The sequence below is a fragment of the Callospermophilus lateralis genome, chromosome 3, assembly GCF_048772815.1.
Source record: "Callospermophilus lateralis isolate mCalLat2 chromosome 3, mCalLat2.hap1, whole genome shotgun sequence".
Taxonomy (NCBI): Eukaryota; Metazoa; Chordata; class Mammalia; order Rodentia; family Sciuridae; genus Callospermophilus; species Callospermophilus lateralis.
The window spans coordinates 75,110,814-75,127,211 of record NC_135307.1 but is presented as its reverse complement, the minus strand read 5'-3'; the positions used below and the strand labels follow the sequence as shown (position 1 = coordinate 75,127,211).

The window sequence follows — 16,398 nt, the reverse complement described above, 5'->3', positions numbered from 1 at the left end:
CAATGAGCATCAAATGAAAACATGACATTCTGGAGGTGCATTTATTCTACAATATGGCATGGTCATTTGCTATTCCTAAATAGGTGGTCTTCTCTACCTGGAAGAGTTAAATCATCCTTATGTGTACATGCGTGCACCATATGCAAACCTTGGCCCTCACCCGTGATAGTCATGTGCTATACCACTGAACTAAAACCCCCACCTTAAAACATAAACTTTATTTCTCAATGAAAACTTTAAAAATAATAACAATATTAATACTTAGTAATTAAAGCAACTAGGGTTTTTCTGTATTCATTTATGAACTGTTGATTCTACTTAGCTGTTTTTTAGAAGCTCTGAGCCTGTTACTTTCAGGAATTTCCATAGATTATAAACAACCACAAATTTCTACTGGTTAACCAAAGAGGACCTAAGTAGTTTTTCATTATTTTCAGTTGACTTGAATAAAGATTCAAGAAGTATACATGGAGATCAATATTCAGGAAGCTTTGTGTTATTTGATCTTCAAGTTCCAAGTAATTATTATCTTCAGAATTAACTTTGGTTTTTAATGTGACTTCAAAAAAGGAAAGCTGTCTGGCATACATTATACTGAACAGAACAAAAAAATGATCATGTTTCAAATTTACTATCCCAAGAAGAGGGCAGCATTTTTAGAAACATTAGCCCAGTGTAACTAATAAAATGAAATGATATCCTATTTTTTTTTAAAAGAGTGACTAATAAATCTAGAAAGATTCCACAGTTTTCCTTTTGGTGAACTGTCTGCCCCTTTGTACAAATTGGCATTTTTTAAAAAAGCCATTGATACCTTGATGCTAGTTTAGCTGTATTAGGAAACTTCTATTTGGATTGAATTTTATTTTGACCTACAAAATTTCCAAGGTAGAGCAAATGTTTTATTTATTGTTGCTTTTATGTTGAAATACCATTTCCTATCTTGCAGGTCTGCTATTAACATAAAAATAGCATTTTTCAATAATAGCTTTAAAGTAAACTTTTAGCAATTACAAAATTAAGCCAGGAAAATCTGTTACCATTATCTTCTAGCATTTTCTTCTCAGTGGTCTCAAGATTGTCTTGATCTCTACAAAAGGTAGCTACTCAAGTGGCACCTCTTCTAGAAGTGATGAGACTCAGGATTATCATAACATCAGTGTCAGGATAAATATCACTTCTAAAGATGATATTTACCTTTTACAAAGGTAGAAAAGTCTCATACTACCTCATCTTTATTGTGGCACTTTTATAGATCACTGAGAAGCTTATCTTATTAATATAACACTTCCTAAATAACCATCTTTGGTGAAAGAAAATAGCGTGGTAAGACTCTACCCATGATTATAGTTTTTTATCAGAATTTGATAAGACTTTCTGTTTCTGTGAAACAATTATTTTAAATACTTTTCTTTTAAAAATAACTTTTTATCAGTACTGAAAACCTAAGGAATGACTAGCCTATGAATATTCTGTTAAAGGGTAGTTTTATAAAGAAAAATGAAATATAATTATGTTATCTTTTATAGTGGTAAAAATTAGTGTTTCTATGAAAGTCAAGATCTAAATAGCTTTTCATATAATTCAAACTGATTACTTGTGGTATATTTTCTCTGGGCTTTTTTATTTTTTTCAATTCAAGGTATTAACAACTCTTAACATTTTCAAAATACTGCCATATGTGCATCCTTGAAGTATCTACTACATGAGAACAGCCAGGCAATTCATTTACTCTGAAATGATTTGTATTTTCCCTTTGGTATTTGCTACAATTAAAAGAAATTTGGAAAGTAGACATATATAAAGACTTGAGGAGGAAATTATTTATCATGAATGGAAAAGAATAAGAACTTAATTTTTTAAAAAAATTAAGGGATTAGAATATTAAAAGATTATCCCCTTTCTCTATGTTTTTGTGAGAGTACACATGGAAGAACATCAGTATTATATATAAGTCATCAAAAATGTATTTATTGACTGTAACTAAAATGAGTAAATTTTGAACTAGGCATGGTGGCTGCTGTAAGTTTAGCTATTTGGGTGGCTGAGACAGGAGGTTTGCAAGGTCAAGACCAACCTGGCAACTTAGCAAGAGGGTCTCAAAATAAAATAAGGACTGGAGATGTAGCTCAGAAGTAGAGTTCTTGCCTCATGTGAGCAAGGCCCTAGTACTGCAGAAACAAAACAAAATAATAAAATGAGTAAATTTTGAGAATAAAAATGTGAAAAGATACAAAATTTCTATTCCGACACTTTTATAGCACTAGAGTAAACATTATGAACATTTGAAAAGTAGAAACTCCAGAGTTGAGAAAGAATTCAGCATGGTGGAAATATGTAGAGCTTACTGGTAAAAGAGAATGGAGCTAAAAGAAAATAAGATATTAAGAATTTAGGCATTACCTCAGGGAAAAGACTTGACAGTGAAAGGGAACTACTTAATAGCTAATAGCTTGTCTGGACCAGGCACTTAGCTGTGCTTTGGGAATTATCTTGTGCTAATCAGGAAATAAACTTCACTTTTCTATTTTTCTCTCAAGCTTTTCAGGATATATATCCTCTCCTCGAACACGTTCCCCCCCACCACCTTTTTAATCTATAGCATCTTAATTCATGCTGTAATTCTTGGAATATGCTGAATGGGGTTTTCTCTTTTTTTAGGTTCCTTAGCATTTTGTATGAAAAGTCATATGTAATCTTTCTATAACCATGCATTCACCTAAATAATTCATAGAGGGAATGGTTTAATTTAAAGGAAGACCTAATAGGAAGATTAAAGGAAGCTTTTAGTCAGCCTGTGGCTAGATTTATTGATTTGGTGATCAAACCTGTGTTCTTTCCTGAATTTCAGCTAATGGCCAACTGTGGTCAAAAAAACAGCTTTCAGTTAAAGTTTTGACTTCTTATAAATAATATAAAGAATGCTTTAGTAATTAAAAATCCTTTAAAAAGAAGAACAAATGTGGCAATAGGACTCATATAAATTACACTTCTTTTGATAAGGAAAAGCAAAATTTTATCATTTATTCATGAGCCAAAGCCATTAAAATAAATCAAGTTATCAACTTCCTGTGTCTGAAGTTTGGATCATTTTATAGATACATGTATTAGAGCACTTATTTCCTATGAAACAAAAACCTTGAGATCTAACTCTTGTTTTCATTAAAAATATTTCTCATCACATTTAGCTATATTCAGAATCCAATAGACATGTCACATTTTATATTTTGACTTTTGTAGAGCAAATTTTACAGGAAAGTAGCCTTAGTTATAATACATTCCTGCAGACAACAAAATAATGTAAAATAGCCTACTATATAATGTTAAGTAATTTATTTTATTTTAGAAATGTTAAGTAATGCCCACATAAGTAAAAGATTTTTTAAGTCAAGGAATCTTGTTTTTACTTTGGGAAAAAAATATTTTACCCATTTTTGTTTTAACATAATCAGTTTTACATTCACTTGTATTTCTAAAGAAAGAACAAAGCACAAAGAGTTTTTCTTTATTGATGACCTACTAGAAACAAGCAGCACTATAAATCTTTACTAAGACATTGAACACACAAAAAAAAAATTGAGGTAACTTTTAAAAATACATTGGCTTGTAAGCAACATATAGACTGCTTATAATACAATGGAAAGAGGGTTAGCTCATAAATCCTATCTCAAAGCTATTCTTTTACTTTGTAATTTTGAATAGCTTGCTCAATCTTCCTTTGCCTTCATTTCCTATTAAGTGTAGGTAATAATACTTTTCACTTCACTTCCTGAAGGTTAATCCTTTGGTAAGAAGTGACCCATGGAGCATACTTGAAAATAATTGCTGTACACCCATAAAGTAATAATGTGATGGTAGGTTTTCAAAATATTTCTTTAGTAGACCCTGCAGAGTCACATTCACTTTTTGTAGTCTGTAATAGGCTTTCTTGGCTTGATGTGACAATAGAAAACAGTACAATTTGAATTTATGGTTTAGACTGCAATTAAATGAACAATTGCAATTTCCTCTTGCCCTTCATAAGGTCAAATTGATGTTTGTCTTTTTAAGTTGATTACATTTGCAATAAAAATGATAATCACTTTGCCATGGTTATGATCAAATCTAAGCTTTCAGCCTTGAGAGCCATGGTGTAAAAACTTAAGGAAATTACTCAAATTATGCTGATTTTGCTAGAATTGAATAAAATCTGTATTAGCCAAGTACAAACAATAAATACTTGAATATACAGAGTTTTAAATAGTAATTTCACAAAACTACTCTTGTCAATCAGGCTTGTATGATCCACACCATACCCCCCAAAGTAGTCTATTTCCACTTTTATTTCTAATTTTGATGTTGACTGTTTTTTCTTGGATGTGAGTTTAAACAATTTGATCCGAATAATTTTTCACTTAATTAAATCTTCACATGTGAAACCCAAAGACTTTGTGTTTTGTTTTTAAAATGTCCTTACCTCACACATTCAACTCGGTATTTGAAAAGGAACACTTTTGAAAAGTTCGCATCCTTAAACACCATCCGTTTGTATACATTTTTAGTTTTTATCAGTTTGGGTGCTTCCAGAAACAGGCCAGGATGCAATTATACCTGCAAGATTTATTTGTGGTGAAACTAAGGTTAAAAGGGAAGGGAACATAAGGTAGGAAAGTCTTCCTATCACATTGCCGATCTGACAACTGTAAAGAATTGAAAGAACTGGACACATCAGTTGAAAAAGTGTTAGATGGGGAGTTTGTAACTAAGCAAATGTTTCCTGTAGACATGTCATTCCTATAGAACCTCCAGCGTGCTCCTTTACTGGTCCTTGGCAGGCAAGGAAAAGCTTTCGATACCCAAAGTCAGGACTAAGGTGAGGTGAGGGAGGCACACCAATTGGGTATAATTTTTTTTTAATCAAAAGAAGGTAACATTATGATGCAAATATTTTAGATTTGATTCTAAAAATGAGAGCAAGATATCAAAATTTGCATTTAAGACCAGACCATTTTATTTTCTGTTACGCCAGGCTTTAATGACTCCATAAGTCACTGCTGATTCGCTGCCTCTTTTGAGGACAGGATAGGTCCTCCATACTGGTAGTGTAATTTTCCGAAACTGTGCCTTCATCCCAACTAGGACTACCCCAAGTCTTACGCATCCAAATTTCCTGTTACTCCTTTTCCGTTAAAAACTGGAGAGTAGGTCCACTTGGTGTCTTTAAAGAGGTTTTTTAGTCACCCACTAACCCACTAATGGCTTACACACACATAACTACATACATTTTTATATAAAAATAATGTATGTTCCGGTATTTGTTTTTATACCCACATCACTCTTATACATCATTACTACCCAGCAGATTTCTTGGCTGGGTCCATGTGTCCACCTCCTGGGCCCCACTATATGGTACCTAATGTTTATTCAAAAATGAACATGTGAGGAGAGGCGTGAATTGGGAGAAGTCTGCAGACAACCTTTAGCAAATACTGGTCAAACCATTTACACACATTTGTTTCCTACAGTGACCTTTTTAGTCAGCTCTCTTCAATTCTGTCCGGAGGGTCCGGGCCTTCGGTCCGGCCAGACCGCGTCCCACACCCAAAATGCTTGGAGTCCAGAGTGGGGATCCCGAATCTGCCCTCAAGTCAAAGTCAAGAAGTGGCAATTTCCATGAGGCTACCTTGAACATCGCCGACTACAGGCGATGCTCTGAGTCCTTGGGAGGTTGGAAAATTCGGAACCCTTCCCGCGGCCCTCAAAAAGAAAACGGCAGCCCGCGGCCGGCGACTAGGCGCAGTCCCGCCGGCGCCCAGCAGGGGGCGAACGCGGCCCGGTCAAGGGGCGGGGGCGGTGCGCTCGGCGCTTCCTGTTCCGGCGCCAGGAGGAGCCGCGCGCTGCTGCCGCTGCTGCCTCTGCTGTTGCTGCTGGTGCTGCCGCCGCTGTCGTCAGTCAGGCTCCGCCTGGTTCTTCATCGCCCATTTCCCTCTAAACCATCGCCGCTGCTACATCCTGCTGCGGGCTCGGATCTTGCCAGGTGAGGCTGCTTCGGCGCTCGTGAGGGTTGCGGAGAGGGCTGGGAGCCGCGATTGCGCGGTTGGCGGGCGCGGCAACCGGGAGACGGGCGCGGTAACGGAGGTGCCTTGAGTCATCTCCACTGCTTGGGCCGTGAGCACCCTGGGGAGACGGAGCCAAGCGTTCTGTTCCCCTCCCCTCGCGCCGCGGGCCCCCTCCCCCCGCCGTCCCCAGGGAGAAGGCGTCGGGGAACGCTGACGTCGCGCTCCGTGGGCTTCTCGGCGCTTGACGTCAGGCCTGGCTGGGGGCGGGGCGGAGCGGGAGGTGGCCGACCCGACCCCCTCCCCCCCTTCCCGGGCGGCGCGACCCGCTCCGTGGCCGGTTCGCTCCGGTTGATCCCGGACTCCCTTTGTTCGCTGGCCCTTCAGGGCTTCCGGCCCTGTGCCCCTTTGCCATGACCCCCACCACCCCATTCATTAATTTCTGATGAAAAGGGAGAGAAAGGCCGGAATGGATTCTTACTAGAGTCTCTGAGCTCATGATCAATCGCTCAACTAGAGTTGCTCACAGATGCATTAGATACTTCGCCTGACAAACTACAAGTGCAAAGTTCTGTTAACATTCGTTTTAGGATTTAGAAGCACGTATTATGCATAGTCGCCTGTAAATGCCTGAACCGTCTTTTCTTTTTACCTTGAAAACGGCGTGCTTTTAATAGATGATGCTTCTAATGTCGAAGCATCAAATCACATTGAACCAAAAAAATATTACAGCCTTACTACTGGAGAAATACTTGTACACCTGAAGGTTGTAAAGGCCTGTGTTGAAACCGAATCCTCATTATGGGCATAGCCCTCAGAAGTTTTTCATAAGTTCTTTATTCAGTAGTACTCTTTGGGCAGGAATAATAGAAATATTTCTAGTTATTGGTGTCTTTGAGCCTCCTATGCAAAACTTAACTTGCTTTAGAAACTTATGAGTTGTATATGTTGAAATATTAGTTTTCTTTCCAGGAGGAATGGTAAATGCCTATCTCCAGTCTGCCAAAGACTGGTCTACATAAATGAGGTAACACCCCCAGCAGAATCGGGGTAGCAACCCATAATCTAACATTAATATTTATGCAGGATCTGGGACCGCACCTCAGTGGCAGAGTGTTTGCCTGGCATGTTCAGAGTCCTAGATTCTATCCTGGGCTCTGAAAATAGATTGTACAGCAGTGGGTGTGAATATTCAATCTAAGTGGGAATTAGTAAAAACTATGAATAGCTTCAAGTCAGATTTTGCCATCAAATAAGTTTTGTGCCAAACTTGGAAAAATTATTTTCAAATGTTTCTGGATTGAGAACAGCAGATAAAGGTTTATGGAAGACAGAAGTTGTAAAAGCTAGTGTTAGATAAGATTTTGTTCTATACCAGGCAGAGATTTGTTAATTTATTTTATATAAATCACATAGCAAATCTGTGAGGTGAATGCTATTCCGGTCTCCCTTTACCTTTGAGATTGCGAAAGTTGTACTTGGCCAGAGTCCAGCCATCTAGGGAAGAGCAGGCAATGTACTCTTCTAATTTTATGCTATATTGTTCATATACAAAGGAAGACAAGAGAATTTGATATTTGTTTTCTACCCACTGTTTTCCAAGCATGATTTTAGAACTTGATCCAAGAGTCCCATTTAGTCTCCATTTAATTTTATGGGTTCATTTTATATTGATGAAGAAACAAGTCCATTCAGGTAAACTGACTTTTAAGTGAAATGATTCAAACACTTGTCTAAGAATTTTCTGCTAAAATTTTCTCCTTTTTTTGCTTTCTATAGTCTAGCTAAACTGCAGAAACACCACTTCTCAGGAATATTCATACCATAGTACTAATTTTCCCACAGCCCAACAGTGCCTATCACATATTTTCCAGAAAGTAACTAAATAAATGTAAATGGTATTACTGGGAATTTTAAGTGCTCAAAACTTTTCCATCACAATTTCTTGAATTATCCAGTGTAAAAAATGGAATATAATTTTATAAATATGCTAATAAAAATTAGCATATATTCTAATTCAAATTTTGTTTTCAATACAATACTCACAGTCTTGCCCATGCTAAACAAATGAACACAAAAATTCTGATTTACCTTAGCTCCTTTTTTTTTAAGTACTGGGAATTGAACCCTGGAGTGTCCTGCCATTGAGCTACATCCCCAGCCCTTTTTTTGATTTTAAGAGACAGGTGTTGCTTAGTTCCAGTGCTGGCCTTGAACTTGTGATCTTTTTGCCTCAGCCTCTGGAGTGTCTGGGATTATAGTCATGTGCCAACACACTTGGTTTAGCTTCTCTGAATAAATATTTTATGGCACTTTATATAAATAATTATTTTTTAATTATCTGTGAGGTAGCTAGGTGTCAGGAGTGGCTCTGGAAATATATACCCTTAAGTCCTTTAGGAATTCTGTGTTTTATAGATAAGAAAATGATCTCTTGTTTGAAAATTTGCATTTGTTAAAAGGATTGATATCCAGGTCTCCTAGTGTATTTCATACTATTTATCACTCCTTCACAATTTGATTTTTTGAATTATTACTTGTCCGATGTTGCTAGGAATTCAGCTTTCTTAACTTCTGATAATTAAATTGTCATTCCCACTAAAGGCCTTCGGTGTCAGTGAAATGTTTTTACTTTTCTAGTGTATGTTAAAGACATTTTGTACTCTGTTTGAAATTACTATTCTTGCTGCTCAGAAATTAAGTGTTTTTCAGGTAATGGGTAGATTGTGTCATAAAGTTGTAATGGAAATTGTTAAAAGTAATAGCTTTAAATTAGACCAAAAAGGAAGAATGAAAACATTTATTGATTATAAGCTTTTTTTTTTTTTGACAAATTCAAGTTTACACTTGCCTCATCTTACTAATTATTGTAGTTCAGCTCTTTTAGAATAGCTGTTTAGAAAATTGAGATATTTTTACGTTCTGTAAATTTACTCATGTTGAATTTACTGATGTCCCAACTCTTTTTTTCAATCTATTTTTACATGAAAATATAGCCTAAAGAGCAAATTGGAATGCTTCCAATTAACATGAACAATGTTTATTTTAAGCATGGAGAGCAGGTCTATTTACTAAGGCAGTGAGGAAGAACAGGAAGTGACCTATTCCTAATTCCTTTGGTCAGGACTTCATTATTTCAACACTTGATTTAAAAACTTTAAAGCCAGAGTTGTATATTAGTTTGAGTTTGTTATATAATTTATATTCATGAAATTCTTTAACTAGTCAATTGAATATCATGTTTTTCAAAAACTAAGAGTGAAGGAAAAATTCTGAAAACCTGACCAACAAGACCATATGAAATTGAATGGGTCACTTTAGTAAGATTCTTTGCTCCAGAATTAGTGTGAATCTTTTGCGGGGGAAGGTATACTGGTGATTGAACTCAGAGGCACTTAATCACTGATCTCTTCTTTGAATTTTATTTAGAGACAGGGTCTCATTGAATTTTGCTTAGCACCTTGCTTTTGCTGAAACGGGCTTTGAACTCTCCATCCTCCTGCTTCAGCCTCCTGAGCCATTGGGATTAAAGGCATGAGCCACCACATCCAGCAATGTGAATCTTGATGTACAACTATTTTCTGTATTTGAACAGTATGTCAGTCTTTTATAGACTTCAAACATATCGTACATTGACAGTTTCATCTAACATTGATCCTTCTGAGTATTATTGTGTAATGTGATTTTAGTGGAACACAGACCTTAATGTTTAAATGAATGGATAATTATGTTTGCAATACATTCAAGGTGTGGTTTTGATATTTTGAATAAAAAGCAAGGAGATTATTCCTCATGATAAATTATAATTAAAAATAAAACCCTTAAGAATGCAAGATGGCTCAATACTAATAAGTATTCATGTGCTTAAAATAGGAATAAATAAGTATAGTAACAGGCATAAATAAAATCTCACTGTAATTTTTTAAAATCTAAAACTAAAAATGAAACTCATGCTTAATCATTTCCAGGAGAGTTGGAAAAAAGATCACTATGTTCCTGTCATCATTTGACATTTCATTGTTTTTTATCCTAACTGAGGCAAAAGAGGAAAGAGCTGTAAATGTTGGAAAAAGAATATAAAATTATTATCTGGAAACCCCAAAGAATCAACTGAAAAATATTTAAGAATCAACTTAAAAATATTTAAGATAATTCAGTGATGTCACTGCTTATGAAAATAATATACTAAAATTTTAAAAGCCTTTCCCATTTATATAGTTAACCAATTAGAAAATACAATGGAGGAGAGCCTATTTACAACCACAAAAAAAAGGGCTTGCAGAAATCTCTTTTGTAAGAAAGTAAGAGATATGATCAAGAAAACAAACTAAACCAGGTTAGCTGGCACATGCATGTAGTCCCAGCTAATGGAGGCTGAGACAGGTGAGCACACTAGTTCAGGACCAGCCTTGACAACATAGGAAGACCCCATCTCAAAGAGAAAAGAAAAAATGTCATATTTTGAAAGAAAGACACATTTTGTTCTCAAATAAGGTTTGACATTTTAAATATCTCATATGTCCCTTTCATTAATCTGTAAATTTAATGCATTTCCAATGAGAACACCAACAATTTCTTTAATTTTTTACAAAATAACATGGAAAAAATAAACATGAGAATATTCAGTAACACCTGGGAAAAACAGTAGGGTAGCTGACACTAAAATTTGTTTTAAAAATGCTAAGTACGGGGCTGGGGTTGTGGCTCAGTGGTGGAGTACTCACCTTGCACATGTGAGGCCCTGGGTTCAATCCTTGGTGTCGCATTAAAAATTAATTGATTAATTAATTAATTGAAGGTTTAAAAAATGCTAAGTACAAATCAGTAGAAAATAATAGAGTCCACCAGATCTGAGGGAAGTGATTGAGGATCTGTAGCCTGCTTGAGGCTCTGAGGTCAGATTGTATGTGGGTTTGAACCCTTGCTCTACTTGTCATTAGCTCTAAGACTTTAAAGAAAGTAACTTGCTAGGCTTCCTTTTCTCCAGCTGTAAACTGGGGATGACAATAGAATTTGCATTAGAGAAGTAGAGACCTTGAGCATTCAATGATAACCATTTCACAAATAATAGTTGTAGCAGTAATGAAGTCTTGAAGATAGTTTAATTGCTTGATAAACCTAGGTTATTTGGTAATAATTTCTTGGAAGAATTTAAATTTTTAAACAATTTAAACCATAAACATATAATTTTCTTTTTAATCTTGGAGTGGAGAAGGCCTTCATACATACATCACAAAATCCAGAAGTCATACATAGGGAAAAAATTAAAATTTTTATACCAAAAAATAAATATTTAAGGGATCTATAGTTGAAAAGATCTAAGTAGAAAAAAAAAAGTCTCATAAATGACAGCTGATTTCTTAGTATCTTAAAAAGCAGAGGGGAGAGGAGAATGATGGTACTACTAAGTAGTGAAATTCTCAAAGGCACAAAGAGAACCTGCTATCTTATTCTATTCATTCAAAGTTAAAGAACAAGCAAAAGTAACTCAGATAAGTGATGATAGGGAACAGGTGATTGGGAAAAGAACACAAATAAATTTCCTGTAGTGATAGAAAACATTCTATATCTTATTTGGGTTGGTTACAGGGAATATACAATGGTTAGGTCTTGTTAACCTGAATACTGAAGATCTTTGTATTTTATTGAGTGTTAATTTTATTTCAGTTCTAAAATGGTGGGGCTAGAATGTATAGCTCAGTGGTGGAATTCTTGCCTAGAAGCCCCGGATTCAATCCCTAGCACTGCAGAAAGGTTTTAAAAATTTAAAAACTGCTAAATGTGGTCCAAGATGGCAGTAAATTCACAGAAAGAAATGTAAATTAAGTATTAAAAAGTTATTCTTACAGGGCAATGTGGCACTCACCTATAATCCCAGCAGGCTGAGGCAGGAGGATTGCCAGTTCAAAGCCAGCCTCAGCAACTTAGCAAGACCCTGTCTCAAACACAATAAAAAGGGCTGGAAATGTGGCTTGATGGTTAAGTGCCCCTGGGTTCAAGCTCTAGCACCAAAAAAAAGTTATTCTACCTTCCACTTATGTAAATTAAAAAGTGATGTCAATTTTTAATCTGTCATGATTTTAAATGATTTATAGCCAGGTGTGGTTTTAATCCAAGGGATTCAGGAGGCTGAGGCAGGAGGATCACAAGTTCAGTGCCAGCCTCAGCAAAGTAGTGAGACCCTGTCAAAAAATAAAAAGGACTGGGAAAATTCTAGTGGAACAACCCTGAGTTTAATCCCCAGTACCACACAAAATGAAATAAAATGACATAAAAATTTAATAATATCCAGAAAAAAAGGGGTGACAATGTAAATTGATATGTGTTTCTCAAATAGTTAGCAGTAGACTCTATGAATTCCACTCATGGTACTTTTTCACACATGAGCAGAGTTAAGTATTCAGAGATGTTCACTACACCATTGTTACAACCTAAACTGCCACAGAAATCAGAACTTTAAAGTGTGGATCAGGCTGGGCTTTGTGGTATGTGCTTGTTCCAGCTACTTGGGAGGCAGACCTGGAGGGCTGCTTGGGTCTGAGAGTTGGAGAACAGCCTTGGCAACACAGGGAAACTACTTTGCTATATAGTCATTATTACATGTTGTGTAGCCATTAAAAGGGATGAAGTTGATAGAGCTATATGAACTTCTGTCGAAAAATTTTCCTATTAAGAAAAACACAAAATAAAATGATAATTCCCTATAAGTAAAAATAATACATTTATAAAATTTCCATTGAGTTTTTTATAAATACTGATTTTGAAATTTTCTTTCTTTCTTTAGGAAAATGTCTGATGAATTTTCGGTAAGTTGATGTTTATCCTTGATGAGTTAATTTTGGTTCTTAAGGAAAACATTGTCCTGTCTAAAAAGATGTTTTTTGTGATGCTTGGATTTTTTGGCATGTGATTTTAATAGGTGGTTTACCTTTATTTACATAGATAACTGCATGTTTGAAAATGTATCCAGAGGTGTTTATGAATCTCTAAATGAAGTTTTTTGTGTTGCTTCTCTTGCTCTCTTTCACACTTTATAGTAGTGATAATCCCAACATTTACTGAAACTTATTTTATAGCAGGCGCTATGTTTATTCTATTACATATATTATCTTAAGTTAACTGTACCTCAAGTTAACTGTTTTTGAAAATGAGAAATCTATGGGAGTTCATAACCCACTTGAATCAAATGTATGAAAGAGTTTTGTAATGTTTTGAACAATTAATAATAAAAAAGTAAAAAAAAAAAAGAATAAGAAATCTCATCAGTTGTATTTAGAAAAGTTGAGCTTCTGAAAAAAATTGCACTGATAATCAAGGTAACACCTCAAGTTTTATATTAAATACATATTAGCTTTTGAAGATGCTATTGAGGTTTGTAATCCCTCACTCTGATGGTTTACTAATCTATTTGAGTTTATAATCATGTTGACTTTTCCTGGATAAGACAAATAAGACATGTCTGTTTTGTATTCCAGTTGGCAGATGCACTACCTGAACACTCCCCTGCCAAAACCCCTGCTGTGAGCAATACCAAACCTGGTCAACCTCCTCAAGGCTGGCCAGGTTCCAACCCTTGGAATAACCCAAGTGCTCCACCTTCTGTGCCATCTGGACTCCCACCAAGTGCAACACCCTCCACTGTGCCTTTTGGACCAGCACCAACAGGAATGTATCCCTCCGTGCCTCCCACCGGACCACCTCCAGGACCCCCAGCACCCTTTCCTCCTTCTGGACCATCATGTCCCCCACCTGGTGGTCCTTATCCAGCCCCATCTGTGCCAGGCCCTGGCCCCACAGGGCCCTATCCTACACCAAATATGCCCTTTCCAGAGCTACCTAGACCATATGGTGCACCCACAGATCCATCTGCAGCTGGTCCTTTAGGTCCATGGGGATCCATGTCTTCTGGACCTTGGGCACCAGGAATGGGAGGGCAGTATCCTACTCCTAATATGCCATATCCATCTCCAGGGCCATATCCCACTCCTCCTCCTCCCCAGGCACCAGGGGCAGCACCACCTGTTCCATGGGGCACTGTGCCACCAGGAGCCTGGGGACCACCAGCACCATATCCTGCCCCTGCAGGATCATATCCCACACCAGGACTCTATCCTACTCCCAATAATCCTTTTCAAGTGCCTTCAGGACCTTCTGGTGCTCCGCCAATGCCTGGTGGCCCCCATGTGAGTGTTCAATTTGTTACTTCACATGCACTAATAGTTACATAAGCACAACTGAAAGATTGCTTCTTCCCAGTTCTGGATGGAAGATTATAGAGTCTTTGAAATCTTTTTTTAAGGTTTGCAAATACATAAAATGAGTAAGTTTGAAAATTTAGATACAGCATTTAAAAAGATAAGAGCAAAAGTATTCTGAGTACTAATAATAGGAAAAACATTATTCACAACAGCATCCTTTGGTAGACTCTTGAGATGCATTTAATTGGACTGTTTTGTTGTGGTTTTTTATGTCTCTCAATATTATTTTTATAGCATCACACTAAAGCATAGTTTAATAAGAGCAATTTCTTCCTATCTGACTTGATACGGAGGGAGAGTTTTTGAGAACTTAAGACAATGAGTATGTTGCTCATCTTTCAGGCAACTCCCCCTAGTGCTTCTCAGCCAAAGTTTTGTTCAATTCTTAGTAGCGTTGAGCTTGAGATTATACTACTATTCCTGATTGTGAGTTAAATGTAATTTTTCTTGCTTTACTGTCAAGTCAGACTAGAATAGGGCTGATATTTTAGTTGAGGAGTGTATTAGGTATATGACTGGAAAAAAAAAAAATACGCAATATCTCACACAAGATAAGCCAAGTGAGTATCCAGAGTCAAGATTCTCCTTACAGGAAAGGAAAAGAAAAAGATTTGTTAATCCACAAGATAAACTAACCAGAACTCCAGCTAATAAATGCCCATCTCGGCTGTATCTGCTATATATATATTCTCTAAAAGTCTTTTTTTTTTTTTTTTTGCTAGCTGTATGCCAGAGTAAATAAGTTGACTTGCTGTTTGGGTTTATTAAACAATAAATTTATTTTAAGCCACAGCAAGGAGTTAAAAACTCCATTTATAAAATCTAGAAGTTGACTTTTTCTTTTTTCTATTGCAGTCTTACCATTAAGTTAACAGTGGATGAAGAGATGGCGCTTTGCTTTTTGAAGTACATATATATGCAAATGAATGCATATATAAAAATTGCTGGTTTCACTATTCTTAGAGGGCATTCATGAAAGAACAACTCTTGCACCTCTCAGAAGATATCTGCCTCTTGGATGTGTAGTACAAAACATAGAAGATAAAAACATAGAAGTAAATCATTCAGGTGTGATTTTATTTGGTTTTCATGGGGGGGAAATGATTAAATTGAATAGCTCTTTGATAAATTTGTTTAAATTATGAAACTACACATTTAAAAATCTAAGATGATAAGGATTATTGTTAAAAATATTTTGCCAATGAAGTTGCAGATTTTAAGTATTTTTCTATAATCACTCCCCTTCCCCAAATAAACTTCAAAAACAATCACATTATAATTTAAACAAATGATGCCTCTGAACATTTTGAGCTGCTCTCCCCTGTGATAAATAAACCTGGTCCTCTTATGGTTTTATTTTGGATACACCTTTTTTTTTTAAAATTAATTATTATCAGATGTTCATTATCCAGCCAGTGTTCATTTTTATTCTCAGATTTTTAGTAAAAAACTTAGATTTGTTTTATTTTTGTCATATGGATTATATAGCTCAGCTCTAAAATCTTGCCATTTATGAAAAATTAATTTTGCAGTGCTGGGAACAGAACCTAGGGCCTCACACATGCTAGATTGCCACTAAGCTACACCCATAGCCCTAACTTTTTTCTTTTTAATTCATTCAGAGATGTATAAATCATATTCTTGGAGAACGGATATCTGTTTGTATTACTTTAGAATGGATTATAAGATATGCATATTGCTTTGGGAAGAGCTCAAGGAAAGAATTGTTTTGTTTTAAACCTCATACTAGATAAACCCTAGAAATTGCTTCATTTCCTCGAAATTAGAAGTTTATTTTCTGCCCAGACCATTCCCTGAAGTCACCCTCCACCCCCCAGTTCTTTAGAGGGAACACATCTTTAATGACTCCCTTATATAGAAGACTAGCACACAATGTGAGGTTTGTTATCAGAACATACAGAATATATAACAGTTATGTTTGGAGAACTTTATAAGTCGTACAGACATGACTGTTCTCTTTGTACAAGTGTGAATCAAAAATATTTCTGTCTTTCAGAGTCTGGTTAAGCTATGTCATTGTCTCCTGCATAGTTTCCTGAACCTGTAAAGTATTTATGGCTGTTAAGTTCTGTATTTGTTGACAG

General features: G+C 36.1%; 1 protein-coding gene across 1 annotated transcript; it reads left to right on the top strand.

Annotated features, from left to right (window-relative positions):
- The first annotated feature begins 5,864 nt into the window (after nt 1-5,864).
- Nucleotides 5,865-15,649, top strand: Mapk1ip1l (mitogen-activated protein kinase 1 interacting protein 1 like). The gene is made up of 4 exons (XM_076850471.1): nt 5,865-6,016; nt 12,820-12,841; nt 13,511-14,218; nt 15,149-15,649. The coding sequence occupies exons 2-4, from the start codon at nt 12,824-12,826 to the stop codon at nt 15,158-15,160; spliced, it is 738 nt and encodes a 245-aa protein (XP_076706586.1). The 5' UTR covers nt 5,865-6,016; nt 12,820-12,823; the 3' UTR covers nt 15,161-15,649.
- Nucleotides 15,650-16,398: the final 749 nt, after the last annotated feature.